At 44.5% G+C, this 18,817-nt stretch overlaps 1 protein-coding gene across 2 annotated transcripts in view; it reads left to right on the plus strand.

Annotated features, from left to right (window-relative positions):
• Positions 1–18,817, plus strand: part of ARHGEF26 (Rho guanine nucleotide exchange factor 26) — a 128,716-nt gene that overhangs the window by 95,995 nt on the left and 13,904 nt on the right. For both annotated transcript variants that reach the window (XM_034997414.1, XM_034997410.1), the window contains exon 11: positions 10,163–10,372. In XM_034997414.1, the coding sequence (XP_034853305.1) occupies positions 10,163–10,372 (210 nt within the window). The remainder of the gene's footprint in view (positions 1–10,162; positions 10,373–18,817) is intronic.

Genomic DNA, 18,817 nt, shown 5'->3' on the forward strand with positions numbered 1-18,817 from the left:
GATTTTATTTATTTGACAGAGAGAGACACAGCGAGAGAAGGAACACAAGCAGGGGGAATGGGAGAGGGAGAGGCAGGCTTCCCGCGGAGCAGGGAGCCCGATGCGGGGCTCGATCCCAGGACCCTGGGATCGTGACCTGAGCCGAAGGCAGACACTTAACGACTGAGCCACTCAGGCGCCCCTAAGCTCGTTCTTTTTTAACTTCATTTTTTTAGACTGTTTTCAACTTTCCCCCACCGTGTAATATCATTGGGAAAAATAGCCTAGAAACTTGCACCTTTTTTGTTTGTTTTGATAAACACCTTTACTGATTGTAGGAGAAAATTAGAACCAGTACCAAATTGCACTTGCGAGCTTTCCTCTGCCTTTGGATAATCTAGCGTCAGAGGGTAGGGAAGAGTTTCCTTATCATAACAGTTCCTTCCTGAAGACATTTAAGGCCGTAGATTGCCACTTCCTGATTCCTCGTTCCATAAATGTTACATAGACTGACATAACTTGAACTCTAAGACACATTACAAATCCTCAGGGTTTTAAAAAAGGATTTTCTATAATAGATTACTGCCGGATCATTATCATAAGTTCAGGAACTTAAGTTAGAACTTGAGTTTTCTCAAGTAGTTTGAATGCCCAGTGGCTTAAAACTGCACAAGCTCTTTGGAAAGGGTCATGGCTTGATCCCATTTAGAGTTTTTCCATTTTGAAGGTTTTCCTACTATAGAAAGCTGAAGTCACCTGACACTGTCTCTCTTCCTCTGCAAGGTAAACTTCTTCCTTGGGAAATTAACTTTAAGAGAATCTTGGAAAGGCCATAAGATTCTCTTACTCAAAGCACTTGTATTCCTGGAACATAAACCTTGGTTATTTCTGACCACTGGTGGTTATCGGTTTCTAAATTCAAGATGGTGAGATAGGGTAGGAGAGCCATGAGAACCCCACTGCTTTTCTTCTCATCCTCTTTTTCTCTGGCTGCCGCACATACCCTTGATTCCTCTAATGTCATGAGCAGTTTGGGGATCCGTTCCTCTAGTCTGTAGGAAGAGTTGACCTTGCTTTTCAACGCCGAAAGCTGTGGTGGCTGAGACGCACAATATTGTGTCTGGGGTCAGGTAGAACTGGGCTCAAATCCTGACCATGTCATCTTGGGCAAGTTACTGTTAATCTTTTAGAGCGTCGGTAGTCTCATCTGTAAAGTGGGTTTAACAGTTCATCTTCCTCATGGAATTTCTGTGAGAATTAAATGAAATAATGCACATAAACCTCTTAAGACAATGAATGGTCCCTGCTAAGTGACTGATACATGCTGAGTATCAGTATTATTCCTGGTATTATCTCTCTGTCTTTAAAGATCTTGGCACAAATCAAGTTATTGCCCTTCTGCTTCTAGCTTATTTTATAGTTTTAAAAAATGGTTTGAAACCTTTGGTCAGCGCTACACATCTGAAGGTTGTGGTGCACTCTGGGGTCAGACCTGATTTATGGCCCCTGATATATGACCTTAGGAATAAATGTGTTTAACTCAATGCCTCTCCCTCTCCGTCCATTATCAGACGGCAAGTGAGTGAGCGATAACCATTGATCTACTTTTGTTCTTTTATAAGTTGGTGGGAATCACGTGTACGCTTTTGTAGTAGCGATTCTCTTGCAACATCCCTTACAACTGATTAGGAGACAGTATGACTTTGTGGCTGAAAAAAGGGAATTCAGCATATTTTTCCCTTTCATTCAAGGAAGTCAGTGGAAGGAGACCTGAATGTGAGGTTTACTTAGTAATTTGTAGTAATCCTGTTACCAACCTAAGAAGCTGCCTACCTGTTCTTCAGAGCTTGTTTAGTTCTGGTTATGCCAGAGAGAAAGCCTCAGTAAGGTGCTAACAGCCTCTCGGCCTTGCCCATCTCCCCTTTTCAAGGGCCACGGGTTCAGGGCATCCTGCGCGCAGCCCGGGTCCCGGGTTGCAGAATCTGGAGATCTGATGAGAGGAAGGAGGCCTTTCTAGTCCTGTGATGGGTCACTAGCCGTATTTTTTGGTGACAGTGAATCACATCAGATCCTTATCTTACCAACAAATGGGGTCCTTATAACTATTTGTTATATTGTTGACAATGAAATAGGAAGCCTGCGGCGTGTGTGTTAGCTTCAGAATTATTTTGAGGAACTGAACAAGTAAGTCTGTTTGAAATCAGTTTCTGGATAAATATCTTGCTTTGTTTTGTTGGAGTGCTTGCCAAACTATGAATTTCTTGACCTAGGTATTTAGCTTAAGTCATGCTTAGTCCACTTGCCCATTTGCAAAGTGCCTATAATTATCAAGCCTTTAACAACATGTCAGGCAATCAGAATGCATGATCTGTCAGGAAAATTAAAAATAACAGCTAGCATTTACTGGTTGTGAGCCAGGCATGATTGTAAGAGCTTTCCGTGCAACAAAATAATAAATATGTTATCTTACTTAACCCTCCCAACAATCCAAGGAGACTGGTATTTTTATTCCCATTTTACAGATGAGAAAACACAGACAGGGTCAGTAACTTGCTCAAGATCACAGTGAGTAAGTGATAAAATTGGGATTCTTACCAGACATTCTAAATCAAGTCTCTACTCCTACGTATTATACTGTACTTCATTACTTTAAGATTGTACAGCACTTCAATAAAAACTTGTTTGTATTATTCTGAAACCAACCTTTAAAATTGAAATCAACATCTGTCGTGTGACACGGTGTTTCAACCTCTTAACTCAAAATCAATTTCAATACAGACCAATAGTCTTTATCCCAGAAATGTTAACTAGAGTATCTTTATTCTCGTTAAGCACAAGATCAAATGTGGGGATTTAAAAATCATGTTTTCAGAAGGGGAAGAGAAATTGAAATCTGCACAGGAAGAATTCTTACACATGTCTTGAAGGAAAGTAGAAAGAATCTCCTTTGATCTTATAAAACCTCCTCAGGTCCTGTGGATCAGCATACTGGGAGAATGGCGGAGCCATTAAAAATCCCTCAGGGAAAAGCAAGGGGCTGGGAGAGGATCTTGGAGAGTGATCCAAAAGAAGGATGACTTGGAAATGTCACAGAGACATTAGAAGAGGAAGATAGAGTTTCAGGATGTCACAGGGGCTCAACATCATCAAATTTTGTAGATGTTAAGGAGAACAGTGCTGAAATTCAGGTCATTGGATTTGGTGGGGTGCTGGGCCGTGATGGCCTTGGGGATGAGTTTCACCAGCATGTAGGGACAGGGTCTGAAAAAAACAAAAAATGCAGGCAGCTGCTAGCTCAAGAGACATTTGTCTTGGCACCGGCCAAGTAAATGTTTTTCAGAACCGGGAACCTGAGTTCACGTTTTAAACAAAGTCTCTGGAAAGGGTGTTACTGCACAGGTAAAAAAATAAACATCACTATTTTGATATATTCAGAAAATCATGTTGTTTTGGATAATTCTTTTTTTTTTTTAAGATTTTTTATTTATTTATCTGAGAGAGAGAATGGGAGACAGAGAGCATGAGAGGGGGAGGATCAGAGGGAAAAGCAGACTCCCTGCTGAGCAGGGAGCCCGATGCGGGACTCGATCCCGGGACTCCAGGATCATGACCTGAGCCGAAGGCAGTCGCTTAACCAACTGAGCCACCCAGGCGCCCCCTGGATAATTCTTGATAGCATCTTTTCTTCTAAATTTAACTCTTTATGAAAGGAAGAATTGGAGGTGCTGGTTGGGTTTCCACCTGTCGGATTTGGGCCATAAAAGAAAATTCCAGAACAACGCCATGGTCGAATGTGAGACGACTCACAGTGAAGGCTGAGGAGCCGTGGGTTGTGGGAAGACCGGCCTTCACAATCCAAGCCTTCCCCTCACCTCCCCCATCACATCTTTCCTTTCCCATGTCTGGCTCCATCTTGGTCAACCAGCCTATTTCCCATTCCTGGTCGTCGTCCTTATTATGTACTTAAAGTAATATGTTTGCTAATGAGGGTTAGGGTGGACTCTCCCGAAGGTATTTGCATGTTTCAAAGTACCCCCCGCCCCCCCGCAAGTCACAAGGCAAGCCCTGATGGGTCTGTGCCCAGGAGAAAGACCTGCTCTGTTACCACCTCTTCTTTATGACTCTTAATGTACCGAGAGCTTGGGTCCAAGGAAACATCCTGGTTACTGAATGAGATTGGGATCCAAACTTCTTTATTTTTCAAATGCTTCTTCAGATGTTCCAATATTATTTGGTGACTGACCTGTTCATTCCCCACAGATTTGAAATGTCACCCATACTATGTCCTAAATTCCCAAATGTGTTTGGGCCAATCTGTGAGCCCACTGTTTCGTTTCACTAATCCATCTGTCAGCTCATGCCCCAGACGCAGTCTTGGAATTACTGTAGTTTTACAGTATGCTTTTAATATGGCCTAAGGCTGGATCACTCTATTCTTTTTCATAATCCTTCTGACTGTGCTTACATGTTTATTTTTTGTCTGGTTTAGAATCAAATTGACTATTCCCCCTCTTCACCACATCCCAAAAAACCCTGTGTGTACTTCTTTGGGATTGTGATAAAATTAGATTTTGATTCAGTAAGAATTGATACCTCTATAGTATCAAACTTTCCTATCCATTCAGGCCTTCTTCTGAAGTACCTGGAGGCTGTTTTCATATTGCAGAAACCTGTTAGGTTTAATCCTAAATATTGTATGGGTCTTGTGGCTATTATAAATAAGATGACTTCGTCTATTACATTTTCTAACCAAGTGTCATTCATATATAGGAAAGCTTTTTTTTTTTTTAACCCAAACACTTTGTTGAATTCACTCTCACTTTGTAATATCTTTTCAAACAATGATGTCATCTGCAAATAACCAGTTGTTTGTAGGGTGAAAAAAATTCCACTGTGCAATAGTCACTTCAGCTGTACCCTCACATATCCACACACTCGATGCATTTATTATTCTTTAAGTTTTTCTTTACAGGCTTGGCTTGTAAAGTACTTCAAACATATAGAAAATTATCAAACACTAAGATACCTATCATCCAGATTGAACAGATACTAACTTTTTGCATGTTACTGTCAGATCATTCCCCCTTAAACAAAAAAGCCTGCTGTGGTACTGCAGACACATCTACGGTGTCTCCATCCCATCTTCCTCCTCCTCCTCCCCAGAGTAAGTCCCGCGCGCTGAGGCTGGAGTCTGACATCCTGCACTCACTAATGCACGTGGATGTATGTGGTTGTGGTGTTTTAAAAATGTGTGCATGTTGTCCGCAGTTGTAACGTGCTGTCCTGATCGCAAAGTAATAAATATCTGCCCATTATGAAAAATTCCAACCTTTAGAGAAATCGATGGGACAGAAAGTTAAAAGTGATCCATAAGAATCTTTTTAAGAAAGCCACTATTCGGGGCACCTGGGTGGCTCAGTCGTTAAGCGTCTGCCTTCGGCTCAGGTCATGATCCTGGAGTCCCGGGATCGAGTCCCGCATCAGGCTCCCTGCTCGGTGGGGAGTCTGCTTCTCCCTCTCCTTCTGCCTCTGCTTGTGTGCTCTCTCTCTCCTTCTCTGTCAAATAAAAAAAAAAAAAAAAAATCTTTAAAAAAAAAAAAGAAAGCCACTATTCACAGTAAGGTATATGATGTTTTAACCCACGCCGTGAGGTGGCCTAGAGTAGGATCGAACGCTATCTGAAGTGCCTAATGAAAGAATGCCTTCCTCAGGGAAGAATAGTTGAGGTATGTGTTTACCACCATATCCTGTTCTCTACAGAGAGTTCTCGAGCTCAGTTAAAAGAAAAAAGGAAGACAAGAATCTCAGCAGAGGTTACGAGGACTTTAGGTAGGTTTCAGCAGCATCACTGTTTACGCCACAGAACAACAGGCTTCTGTAGATTTGATTGCTGCACCTGACAGGGCCCGCGGCCTGCACAAAGCAGGCGGCCTGGACGCCCAGCTGCCAAACTTGGAACACATGTAAGACAATCAGAGGAAGTCTACGTATAAACTTCTCCATGCAAGGAAAGGTGGTTTTTCCATTTGCCTTTTTCTGGGCAATTTAACTTCCTAATTACATGGTCCAAATTGTTCCAGAGACTGTGTAAACCATATGTTTGTTAAATGCTAGAGACAAACACGGGGAAGTCTGATTAGCATCAGCTTCCCTCGGGAAAGGGGTTGCTTTCCCAAGCCCGGCTGAGGCTGCGTTATCCTTATGGGACGTGGCTGAGTAGGCAGAGGAGGGGGATAGTTTGTAAGTAGCTGCATCTGGCTGTGGATTCTCCCCTCTTCCTTCTGCTGAGGCACCTATTTTAACCCAGAGTTATCCTTTGGTTTTAACATGAGCAAGTAGGTGCTGCCTGACATCAGAATGAATTTCATCCAGTATTTCGCAGATTCGGAGAGGAGAAAATAGGATGATTTTGAACCTTTATGAGGGTGAGTGTGTGAGTGTGTGTGTGTGGGAGAGGACGAACATGCTAGCAAAGAGGGAGTTGCTTTTTCATTTTTGTCCCGTTGGGTTTGAACAGTAGAGGGTGAGGATAAATAATCAATTTATTTCACTACTGTTAAATGAAATTAAGGTGTTTATTTAAAGAGAAGTGAAGGGCGCCTGGGTGGCTCAGTTGGTTAAGCGACTGCCTTCGGCTCAGGTCATGATCCTGGAGTCCCGGGATCGAGTCCCGCATCGGGCTCCCTGCTCGGCGGGGAGTCTGCTTCTCCCTCTGACCCTCCTCCCTCTCATGCTCTCTGTCTCTCACTCTCTCTGTCTCAAATAAATAAATAAAATCTTTAAAAAAATAAAAATAAAAAAATAAAGAGAAGTGAAGAAGTTGTAAACGTTATTGTGTAATGAACAAGTTTGCAGGTCTAGATGAAATAATGGTATTGGATGATTATTATTGAATCAGTTAAACAAACAAACAAACAACAACAAAGACATGTTTCCTGTGTCCTGTTTTGGATGCAGAAATCCAAACAGTGGGACAAGTTCCCTGTTTGGCCATAGTCAATGACACAGATGTGCAGATGCATAGAAGCGGATACCTTGAGGTGAACTCACAGAGCTATAAATAAAGTGGCTACAGTTCGTCTTCCCCACTGGACATTTGAGAGGACAACAGGCAGAAATGGGGTCACCCACAGTCACCCCAGCTCTTAATGGTGTTGTGGTTGTCATTGCTTAAGAGAACAATGGAAAAAAAAAAAAAAACACTCTTAATTTTTCTACTTCTTCTGGCCTTAATTGCCCCCAGGAGACAAAGATTCAGAGCATTAATGAAACACACTGGCGGATATTGTTTTACAAACACTGGGGAAAAGAGGAACTCAGAAAGTCAAGAGGAAAAGAAAGCCTGAACTAGTTTATTCATGCTAGTTCACGTAGCCTTCCTGTGGCCTCTTGGTCTTGGATTCTAGTGGGGACTACCAAATAGGTAGAACCATGTTATGCTGGAACTTGAGTCATCTTGAATGATGGCTTTATGGCATAAACATTCCTTTGCCTTTTATTTCTTTGGAACTATGAAGAATACGTGTGCAATGTCATTGGTTAGGGCACTACCTAAATACCCATGTACACTACGTTAGGATGCTTGGATTTCTCTGTTTGAGCAAACAGAACGATTTTTAACTGGAAATGGGTGTCTTTGACTGACAGGTCATCTTGTTTAACTTGTGAGTTGGACCAAAAGATTCAGAGGAACAGAAGGAGCATGGTAACAAAGAAGCCCTCATTCATCTTGTTCCTTCTCTTGTTTTTGATGTTGTCGAGGTTTTGCTTTTGGTTTTTTGCTTTTGTGTTTTGTGGTTTGGTGTTTATCCTGAGTCCTGAGCTGTTAAATCGATGTTTAAGATATCTAGACAACAATATAAACTTTTCCTGCTCTGCCAAAAATTGACTGCTTTGTTTCTGGTAAATCTGGCCTTTAAAAAATACAACCTGGAGAGCCTGGGTAGCTCAGTCGATTAAGCGGCCAACTCCTGATTTCAGCTCAGATCATGATCTCGGGGTCGTGGGATTAAGTCCACGTCGGACCCTGTGCTCAGCGGAGAGTCTGCCTGAGATTTTCCCTCTGCCCCTCACCTCCTGCTTTCTCTCTCATCCTCATATAAATTAAATATATATATATATTATATATCTAAATAACCTTATTTGTAAAGTGTATTATCCGTGTATTACCCTGTTTTCTCTTTTTATAAAAGTTGTGTGAACTTTGATAAACCTTATTTTGATGTGAGAAATATTTTATTTATCCTGACTATGGCTGTCTTGGTCTGTAGGCAGTTTCAGGAGAGTTTTGGAAACGATCTTGCCATGTGAACTTTCAGTTAATACAGATTATTGCCTTAGCAACAAGTTAGACCTGATCAGAAGGAAGTATTTTGCTTTTATAGATAATTGTATTTGCTGTTTTTTGAGGGGGGTATCTATCAAATGAAATTTTGGAAAAGATTTTATAAAGTTGTCCAAGGAGAGTTACAAGGAAGTGGTTGATAGGTAGATGTGTCCACCACTGAATGAAAGAAATTCTAAGAAATCTTAAGCAAAATGGCCTATCCTGAAATTACTAGTATAGTTGACTGGGCACAAGGAGTTTCCTTTTCTCTTAGTTTCTCTGAGTTCATACATTTGCATTTATTTTTAAATTAGGTAAATAGCCCATTTTGTTCCTAGAATATATTGCATAATCATCCATTTATTCAGCAGTTCTTTCTTGAGCTCTTCCATGTTCAGCTGCAAGGGTTATAGATGCAGGCAGAGTAGAGGGAGAGCCGGATCTAACCAGGGTTGGGATTTGCCAAGGAGATGAGCATGTATGCACGGAGTGATTAAAACTACATACCAAGAAACCCAAGCTGGGTCATTTAATAAGCATGAACGAGAGGACACGAAGGGTTTAAGGACAGGGGAAAGGTGGTAGAGTCGGTGGGCTAAAGAATCATTGGGGTTGAGGATTAGAAGAAGAAGGGAGTTGGAGAGATAGGTGGTTGGAGAGGGTGATTGACATTGGGATTACAGAGAGGTTACAGTTGATGGCAATGACAAGGTCTAGGGTCTGACGATGGTTGGGGTAGCTGAAGGAGAGAGAATAAGATGGTTGAGGAAGGGGAAGTCAAGGAACTGAGAAGCCAGGGTAATGGAAGGCTCCCCTCCATGGAAATTCAGGAAAGTCATGTTGGGGAGAGACCGTGAGCCAACAACTAAACTCGTAAGGGCAGATGACTCCTAACGCGTCCAGGAGTCTGTCCCTGACGTTGATTATGACATAGAGCTGGACAGCATGAGCTTCAAAGCTAAAGACTTTTTAGGAGGTGGAAGTGATCACTTTCTAGCAGCAGCAACGAGAAGCAAGGCGGCAGAGAGCCTTCGGGGAGACCACATTTTCTAGGGAGAGCCAAATTTCTGTTAAGGCAAGAAGGTAAAAGGAGGGTTCAGGGACAAGGCTGAGGATTTATAAGATCTTGCTGGATTCCCTACATGAGGCCTATTTCCGGAGGACCCAGTAGAAGGGGTTCAGAGACCAGCTGAGGAGCTCAGAGGGTAGAGCCAAATTAGGCGTGTTCACAGTGCTACGGGGATGAGAGTCAGGGGAATGAGGAATACTGGGGATCTGGGGCAGAAGTGGGGATAGAGAAATCAGTGCTGGTGGTTTCTGAAGCAGGTGGTGACGCTGTGTGTGTTGGGAGAGAAGGACGGCTCAGGCAGACCTCTGAGGCTCTTCTTCTGTCCTGTGCCTAGTGGTTTGGAGGCTGGGAGTGAGCCCTTGTTACCCAGAGCCAGGGTAGGTTTGGGACTCCCTCTTTATTCTGTGGACAGAGGGAAGACCGGGGAAGCGTACCCATCTGAGCATTACCGCTATGTATGTGTGTCTCACTTGTGATAACAGTTCCAGGATAATGTGAGATGAAAGCTAGAGCGTTTACAATTATGCTTAATACTGCTTTTAAACCTGAGATACAATTTAGCATATTACAGAGAAATAACCATTAACAGGTCTAATTTGGGAAGTGTATATTGATTCATAATCAGTATATATGTAATTCAGATTCCAGCTCATGTTTTAAAATAAATCATCCTCTCCCTTTCCTTCCTTCCTCCCCATCATCTTCTCCCCAAAGGTGACGTGAAAACTGACAGTGTCACAGTCCTAGCCACTGAATTGTTGACATGTTCTTTTCCCTTTTCCTTTTAGTGAAGAAAGTTACAACGTCAATGATTATTCCTTAAGAGATCAGCTATTGGTGGAATCTTGTGACAACGAAGAGCTTAATTCTTCTCCAGGGAAGAACAGTGCCACAATGCTTTATTCAAGACAGAGCTCTGCCAGCCACCTCTTTACTCTGACGGTCCTCAGTAACCACGCGAGTGAGAAAGTGGAGATGCTGCTCGGGGCTGAGACGCAGTAAGTGTGTGCGGGGACGAGGTTTCAGAATGTCTGCTCCCAGTCTTCCCTACGTCATTGCCCTGATCTAAGACTCCCTAAAAACAGTGAACAGTAGAACACAGAATAAACACTGTATTTTTTGCTGAGGACCTCCTATGCACCAAGCACTGGGTCTAGGTGCTTCGCTCAAGCTCATCTTTTCACTGTGATCCCCTCAACGTCTCGAGAGATGCACATTATTATTTTCATTTTCATGACTCGTAATGGATGCATTGTGCTTTAGGTGGTGTGCTTTTATACTTAGAGAGTGGTTTCACAATCTCTTTATTTTAATCATTGATAAAGATATGACCCATGAGCCCTGGGTAGGTGACACCTGGTAGTTTGAGTCTAGGCCATAAGTTTTCCTAGATGAGGGAGCTGAGGCCATTTTGCAATCACTTACCGTCAACGAGACCGCAAAAAGCCTGATGATTTCTATCCAAAGACATACTCAGTTTGGGGAAACATTCACGAATCTACTTTCCCGTCAGAGTTGACGCAGAGGCTAAATTAAATAAACAGCCCTGCTGTTTGTGGCTGCTGGAGCCCCGATGGCTAAGGGGCCAGCCAGCCTCACAGTGGATGACGGCAAGGGGGCTTCACCTCCGAGTCTACCCCCCGTGATTTGGTCCATTTAGAGGTCGTTGACCTATTTATTTGTTCAGAAACTGGAAGCGTCCTCTTGAAACAGTCATCACAGGCAGGTGTTCTGTTGGGCGGAGCAGGAGAGGAAGAGGGGAAACCCCTCAGTCTTTGTCCTCAGGGATCCTCCACATCCCTTCCACTGGAGTCTGCCAGGGATCCCACGTGGTGCGATTAAAATGGACCGGCAGCTGGTGAATAACAGCCCTAAGACTGTAGCAGAAGCTTAGCGAAAGTAAACCCAGGGAGGTATCTCTCCTTCTTAAGAGTATTTTAACAGTGCTTCCTGGGTCATTAAAGAGAGACATCAGAAAAAGATTAAAATGATCAAGTGTCCACATAAAACATTTTAAATGATCATTTCCTATCTTTTGGCCTAAGAAGTAACTTCTCAAAGGCTCTTAAAGAAGACCAGGGGCGCCTGGGTGGCTCAGTTGGTTAAGCGACTGCCTTCGGCTCAGGTCATGATCCTGGAGTCCCGGGATCGAGTCCCGCATCGGGCTCCCTGCTCGGTGAGGAGCCTGCTTCTCCTTCTAACCCTCCCCACTCTCATGTACTCTCTCTCTCTCTCTCTCTCATTAAAAAAAAAAAAAAGACCAAGAGGGACAGGTTGATGTAAAATCCATTTGAGATTTGAAAATAGCCAAAGTGGAGTATTCCAAATGAACTTGAGAGTTAGCAGAGGGAATAAGAAAAGGAGCATCATCCTATGTGTTTGTTTATAAAACAAAGAAATGCCTTTTTCTAAGGTCCCAGAGCTCTTCCATGAGATTGCTAAAGAGCCCAGCCACATTCCAGGCATGCTCCTCTGTGTTTGCTCCTCTGGGTGGGTGTGGTACTAGCTGGTCTGTGCAGGTGACCTGCAGGAGACATATCCAAGACCCCGACTCAGGAAGGCATTTCTTCAACTCTGAAAGTGATTAAACCCCTCGGCCAGTGAAGGCAGATCTAGCCTTCCTCTGTTTGGGGAAGCTTCTCTTAAAAAGAGAATTTCATGTCTGAGCTTTGGATCTTATATGACCTTTTTTTTTTTAAAGTAGGCTGCATGCCCAGCATGGAGTCCAATGTAGGGCTTGAACTCAGGACCCCGAGATCAAAACCTGAGCAGAGATCAAGAGTCGGACGCTGACCCGACTGAGCCACCCAGGCGCCCCCTTATATGACTTTAAGGATGAAAGAGTCTTAAAGGCTTTGGGGATGAGTGCTTGTGCAGACATTCTAGAGAAATCTCCAAAACAGATTTTCACTCATCAGTTTTTGTTCGTAATGGTGAAAGTGTTACTGGTTTTGCTTTGTGTTTTCCTTTTCTCTCTGTTTATAAGGATTGTTTGTTCTTTATTCAGGTCCTGCCAACATCTCAGCAGAGCTTTTCCTGTCTCTTTTGTAATTTATGTAACCTCCACCACTTGTTCCTGAGATTGTTCCCGGAGAATAGGAAGTAAACGAACATGTCCAGTTCTTTGTATACCAAGGCTAGATCCTTTCCTGGGATGTTCTGTAGCATTTGTTCACCGCCTTTCCTTTTGATCTTGCCATGGGCTGAATGGATATTCATTTCCTCAATCAGAAGTGTTCTCAGAATATTGAGTTGTGTCACCCATAAATGGTATGAGCCATGGGTCTGACTCAGATTTATAGTTCTTTAATGAATGGCAAAAGAACATTCCGTAAGGGGCAGAGGTCTTCTTGTGTACAGGACTCACTCCCCCACTGCCCTCCCATCCAACACCAGCTCCGTTACAGTTGAAAAGTAAATAAATGGACCCTTTTAAGCACCTAAGGCATAGAATCGCACTGGTGCTGAAAGAAAATCTATTACAGCCAAGATTTGCTTTCCTTAGGAAAAAACAACTGACTATCTAAAAGCCTAGCAAATTGTTATATGCCATGTTTGGGTAAGTGCAGGTCAGCCTTGGGCTTACCTGGTTTTGGGCAGGCAATCAGAGTTTTGGTCTAGGTAGACTGTTGTCTTTGCTTCTAAGATTTGCAAAATGTATAGGTGAATGTGTGTGTTTTAAGTTTTCCTCTCTTTTATGTTATATGTGGTTGCGATGGTCTGTTAGCAAACTGGTTGGGCAAACAAGGTTTTCACCCCATTCTGGCCTTTTAATAACATGGCAGAACTTTAGTCACATAGGTCTTTTGGCTACTTATTCTTTGGTTTGAAAAAGGAGGAGGTTCATACCTAAATTTTTACCTTCTTGGAAAAACTGTTGTCAGTAGGAGGGGTATTGCTGTTTGACATGAGGACAGTTCAGTCATTATAAGGTGGTGAAATGGTAGAATAGCTCAATAGTTTTGATTACATATTCAGAAAAGCTCCCCAAAAAGGAAATGGGGTGAGCATTTAAGGAGCACCTAGGATGCGCCAGATGGAGTCAGCTATAGAACATGAGGAAGGTGAACACCCATAGATGTTCCTAGAGAAGGATACACTTGTGAGCCGAAGTAAGGTGACATCCTGGTTTCCTGTCTTGGTTTCCCCAGGATCAGCATTACGTCTTTGGTTCTGGCAGAATTAAGAATAGCACCCTCTTTGACTCTCAAAAGTGTCTTGCTTAGGCAGCAAAATCTGTGATGACTCTGATTATTAGTCTGTGCTCTACTTGCCTCGTTTTTTCTCCCAGATGTAAAATGAGACAAAGGTGACGTGATTTGCTTAAAGTCACACAGGAAGTGAGTTATTGCCAAAGCCGGGACCAGACCCTGACCCTCCTGAAGCTAGTGTCCTTCCTGGTCACAAGTTTTAATCATCTTACTAAGCCGCCATTCAGAAGACTGCTCACCCCTCCCTTGCCATTTGGCCCTGTTGTACATCTATCTGGAAGGAAAACTCCAGGAAGCCAGTTGCTATGAAATGTGAAAAACTACTAAAACGTGGATTGTTTTCTTCAGTTCATAGACTCTAAAAAGGGGAAAAAAAAAAATTTGTGGAAACCCAGCTGGTTAATTTAGGGCATCCCATTGTTTGAAATATTTTATAATAAGATCCTGAATAGATGGTGCAGGAAGACTCCTCTGAGGTGACATTTGGACCGAACCCTGAGCGACAAGGAGTCAACCCATGGAAAAACACAGTGCCAGAATGTTCCAGGCGAAGGCAACAGCAGGTGCAGAACTTCTAGGGAAACAAGTCTGATGTTGTCAAACTTGGCTTGAACATGATGAAGATGGCTAGATCAGAATGCAGCAGAGAGAGAGTGGGCGGTCAAGAGGCCAGCGGAGGCCGGAGCATTTCAGAGCAGAGCGGTTCCAGTGCGGTGTGTGGGCTGTCAGTCCTCACGCCATCTCCGCCTGGGCCCAGGGGAAGCAGTTGAGAACTTACAGCATTTTGACATGTCGGCAACATCAAAGCATGTGATTAACAGTAACTCACTTTCGTTGTATTTCTAAGAACTCTGGGCCCACGGGGGGGGGGGGGGGGGGGGGGGGGGTGAGGACTGGTTCTTCACCACACACATTTTGAGAAGCCACCATCTAGAGCTTCGTAAGCTATAGCAGGGGGTTCCCAGGAAGACTGGGATGAAGGCAGAAGTCTCAGCAGGGAGAGCAAACAGGGTCCTGTTGCAGTAGTCACGGGGAGTTCTGAGTGCAGCCTGGGCCGTGGTCTGAGAGAGGAGATAGAAACGTGCTATTTTGGAGGCAGAGACAACGCGATGGACTTACGGGTTGGATGAGTTGGCGTGGCCACGCGTGAAAGAGAGGAATGGATGGTGCTTTGGATTTTAGGCTTGAGCAGCTAACACCGTGTGTTAAGTTGCTCCTCCTCGGTCTTCAGTGTGGCTTCTTCCTCCGCTGCCCTGACAAGGCTGCTCGGTCGAAAGATGAGCAGCGGCTTCCTGGTTACCCCATCCGGCAGTCATCCTTTCCTTACCTTTCATCTCATTTCGTTTTGTTGTCCGTTCAGCTCTCTCACCGTGACCCCCTTTTTGAAATTCTCTTAACCTGTTATCTGTGTTCTCTTAGCTTTCCTTCCATCTCTTTTTTAAAAAAAATATTTTATTTATTTATTTGAGAGAGAGAGCACGCACAAGCAGGGGGAGCTTTCCTTCTAACCATTTCTCTTCGCTTTCCCGAACCAGTCAGCTACCCAGTGCTTTCCCTAAATACACATTTCTGTAACTGGTAGGTACCACTGGCACCACTTGGTGTCATTTGTGATGCTCCCGGTCGGAACAGATCTATCATCTGCCAGTTCTTTTTGTACAAAAAGTCCATTGCATCTCTCCTCGTTTCCGTGCCACCACCTCCTTCCGAGGACAACCCATGTATCACTTACCTTTTTTTTATTTTTTATTTTTTATTTTTTTAAAGATTTTATTTATTTATTTGAGAGAGAGAGTGAGAGAGAGAAAGAGCACAAGAGGGGGGAGTGGGAGAGGGAGAAGCAGACTCTCCGCCAAGCAGGGAGCCCGATGCGGGACTCGATCCCGGGACTCCAGGATCATGACCTGAGCCGAAGGCAGTCACTTAACCAGCTGAGCCACCCAGGCGCCCCTACTTACCTTTTTTTTTAAAGATTGATTTATTTATATGAGGGAGAGAGTGAGCAGGCTAGCAGGGGGAGGGGTGGAAGGAGAGGGAGAGAGAGACTCTCCGGCAGACTCCCTGATGAGCGTGGAGCCTGACACGAGGCTCGATCCCACCACCCTGAGATCATGACCTGAGCCGAGATCGAGTCAGACGCGTAACCGACTGAGCCACCCAGGAGCCTCTGTGTCACTTACCTTTTGAGCCACCCTGTAGTGTCCTCCTAACCATTCCCCTTCTCTCAGTTTTGCATGGTTTTATGACTAATCCCTATGTGCAGCTGTGTCTTTTTCTCACTTTGCACATAGCAGGTTCCCAGTACATATTTCTGGAATGGACCCCCGGTGAATGTAGTGAGCTCTCCTACATCTCAGGCAAGGTAGAATAGTGGCCACGTGGAGGAAAATCCTGCTTCCCTGTCGCTCTCTGTCCGGATATTCACTGTCCCTTTGGTGCTGCCCGAGCCAGTTTTCTCTAAATTCCACTTGTTTTTCCACATTTGCTATCGTGGTTAACATTTCTGTCGGATGTACATCTAAGCCACGTATACTGTGCTCTCTCCGTGTGCCCGTGAAAGACCTTTTTTTTTTTTTAATTTTTTTTTTTTAAAGATTTTATTTATTTATTTATTTATTTGAGAGAGAGAGAGAGAGAGAGAAACAGCATGAGAGGGGATAGGGTCAGAGGGAGAAGCAGACTCCCCGCCAAGCAGGGAGCCCGATGCGGGACTCGATCCCAGGACTCCGGGATCATGACCCGAGCCAAAGGCAGTCGCCCAACCAACTGAGCCACCCAGGCGCCCACCCGTGAAAGATCTTAAGTCACGTTGTTCACGAGACAGTAGTCTGTGAAAAATACCAAGGCGTATCCTCTATAAAAGGACAGAGGATGAATGTTTTACCCCTGTCATTCTTCTCCCTCTGGGCCTTTCCAGAGGAATGTGGGAGCCCGAGAGCCGCCTTGGTCTGCCTTCATGAAGACGAAGCAGGGGCAGCTGCCGCTGATACGGGCGTGGGGGGCCCGGCTTCCTGGGTTCTGCGGTGGAATTTGCGTGGCATTTGGGCCCAGTGTGTGCAGGTGGGGAGACATCCGGATGTGTACAGGGATGAACGCACATTTTCTTTACCCTTTATGTTTAGCTATAGCATATAATCACCTCAAACCATAATCAAAATTGAGATCATTCACACAATTTCTCCCTCACTGAAAGAACTAGAAGCCCTACGGATGTGGTTGGTCCTTGTCAGCCGTCCAGACAACCAGTTCCTGGGCCTCCTGATAAAGGGGCATTGTTTGCAGGGAGTCTTTTGTGGCCTTCTTGCTTCTGTTAATGATTTAATTAACAACAGGAAGTAAATGGGATGGAATAAAATTGTAAATCGTATGTCTGACATACTGTTATCCTTCATCCTCTAGCAAAAATCCACAAGCGAGGGTAATTTATATGGAAAAGAAATGTGTTTATTATAGGCTGTAGTAGTCCCCTTTGATGCATCTGGAATCCACATCCAAGCATGATCTCTTACATCGTATAGTGCCCGTCAGGGTACTTGGTCTTTTGTGATGCTCATCACCAACTCCGATGAAACAGGAGGGCAGGCGATGGTGTGGGTCTTTTATCATCAAAGAAAAAGGGAATTGACCCACTTTCGGTTACTCCAAGATTCCAGGCCAGACTCTGTCTTGTCAGCTATTTTATATGACACACAAGAAATGGTCGCTTTAATTATGTAACACGTCATAAAATCTTAATCTTAGAACTCTTGTCATGGGCCTCAGGAATTATTTTGCTTTGGTTCGATTTTTTTTTTTTTAAATTCGTTGAGTTGAGTGTGTGTCCAGCTTTGTTAAATATTGTTTCATAGCATCATTTTCACCCTTTGGGTTTTCTTTCATGGATCTGTTCATTCAGCTCATCTGGTTGAACTGAATGTGTGAGGGAACGAACCCAAATCACCACCATGCTCACAATCCCAGGCTTCACAGAGGCTCGAAGGACTTTTGCCCAAAGGCCATGGGTACAGAAGTTTCAAAAAGGAACCGTAGGTAAATTTGTAGACTGTGGGAAGGAACACAGAAGGTAGTTGGCCGGCTGCCACTGGAAGGGAGCTGCAAGGGAGGTTAGAGAGCCACCATCTGGGGCACCTGGGTGGCTCAGTCGTTGGGCGTCTGCCTTCGGCTCAGGTCATGATCCTGGGGTCCTGGGATCGAGTCCCTCATCGGGCTCCCTGCTCAGCAGCAAGTCTGCTTCTCCCTTCACCCTCTTCCTTTGTCATCCCTCTCCCTCTGTGATCGCTTTCGCTCTCTCTCAAATAAATAAATAAAATCTTGGGAAAATAAAAAAAAAAAAGAGCCGCCGTCTGCTGGCTCCTGTTGAAAGCTCAGGAAGACCGTTTGGGTGGTGAAGTCCTCCATGGATGCTCCCCAGGCTCTTCAGTATCCAGTCTGTCTGTGGCCCTGCATCTTTGTTTCAGAGCCCACTCTCCGCCCTCTCAGTACGCATTTCTTTTCTAGCAGATGCCTGGTATTCAGTGAGAAGTCCAGCTTTGTGTCTTTTTTGTGCAATTAAGCTTAAGCCTACTGTGCTTAATTGCATAAGAGGCAAGCCCTTGTGCGACCGCAGTTGACTCCTGAGGAGGGAACCGGGGGTGCGTAATTTTATGTCGTGAGTGGAGAACGTGGGGCTCAGGAGAGGGCTCACGTGCAGATACTTATGTTAAATGTCTCAGTCCTCTGGCTCTCCCCGGGTGCCAGGTGTTTTAAGTAGAATGTTCTACCGCAGGTAGCCCGTTGCATGCTGTGTTGGATTTTGTGTTTGTTTTCTCCCCTCTCTGCTCCTTCACGCTGGAGGCTGCAGAGAGCAAGAGACCCTGTTCTATTCACTTTGCAACCCCGTCCTAACACAGGGCTCGTGCAGAGGCAGGGGGTGCTCGGTGGCCGGTGGTCCACGGAAGCGGCACTGTTCCTCATTCTCTCGCTTTATTTGGGCAAAGGGAAAAGTCTATGAACTGGGGTGGGGCGGACTGTGAATTCACGTCGACTGTTTCCTGCTGTCCCCGGAGAAAAGCGCTGTCTTCCAGGGAGTCCCGCACTTGCTAGCGCAGTTTAATAACGGGTATGTCTGTGCCCGGGTTTTTCTTGTTCTTAGAATTCCCTCTTCTGTTGAGGGAGTCTCCTCCCTGCTTCGGGGATGGATGCAGTGCCTTCTGCTTCATAGTGGGAAGGAGCTCCTTGGCAGGGCTCTCGGAG

The sequence above is a fragment of the Mirounga leonina genome, unplaced genomic scaffold, assembly GCF_011800145.1.
Source record: "Mirounga leonina isolate KUSES-001 unplaced genomic scaffold, KU_Mleo_1.0 Mir_115, whole genome shotgun sequence".
NCBI classification, from domain to species: Eukaryota; Metazoa; Chordata; class Mammalia; order Carnivora; family Phocidae; genus Mirounga; species Mirounga leonina.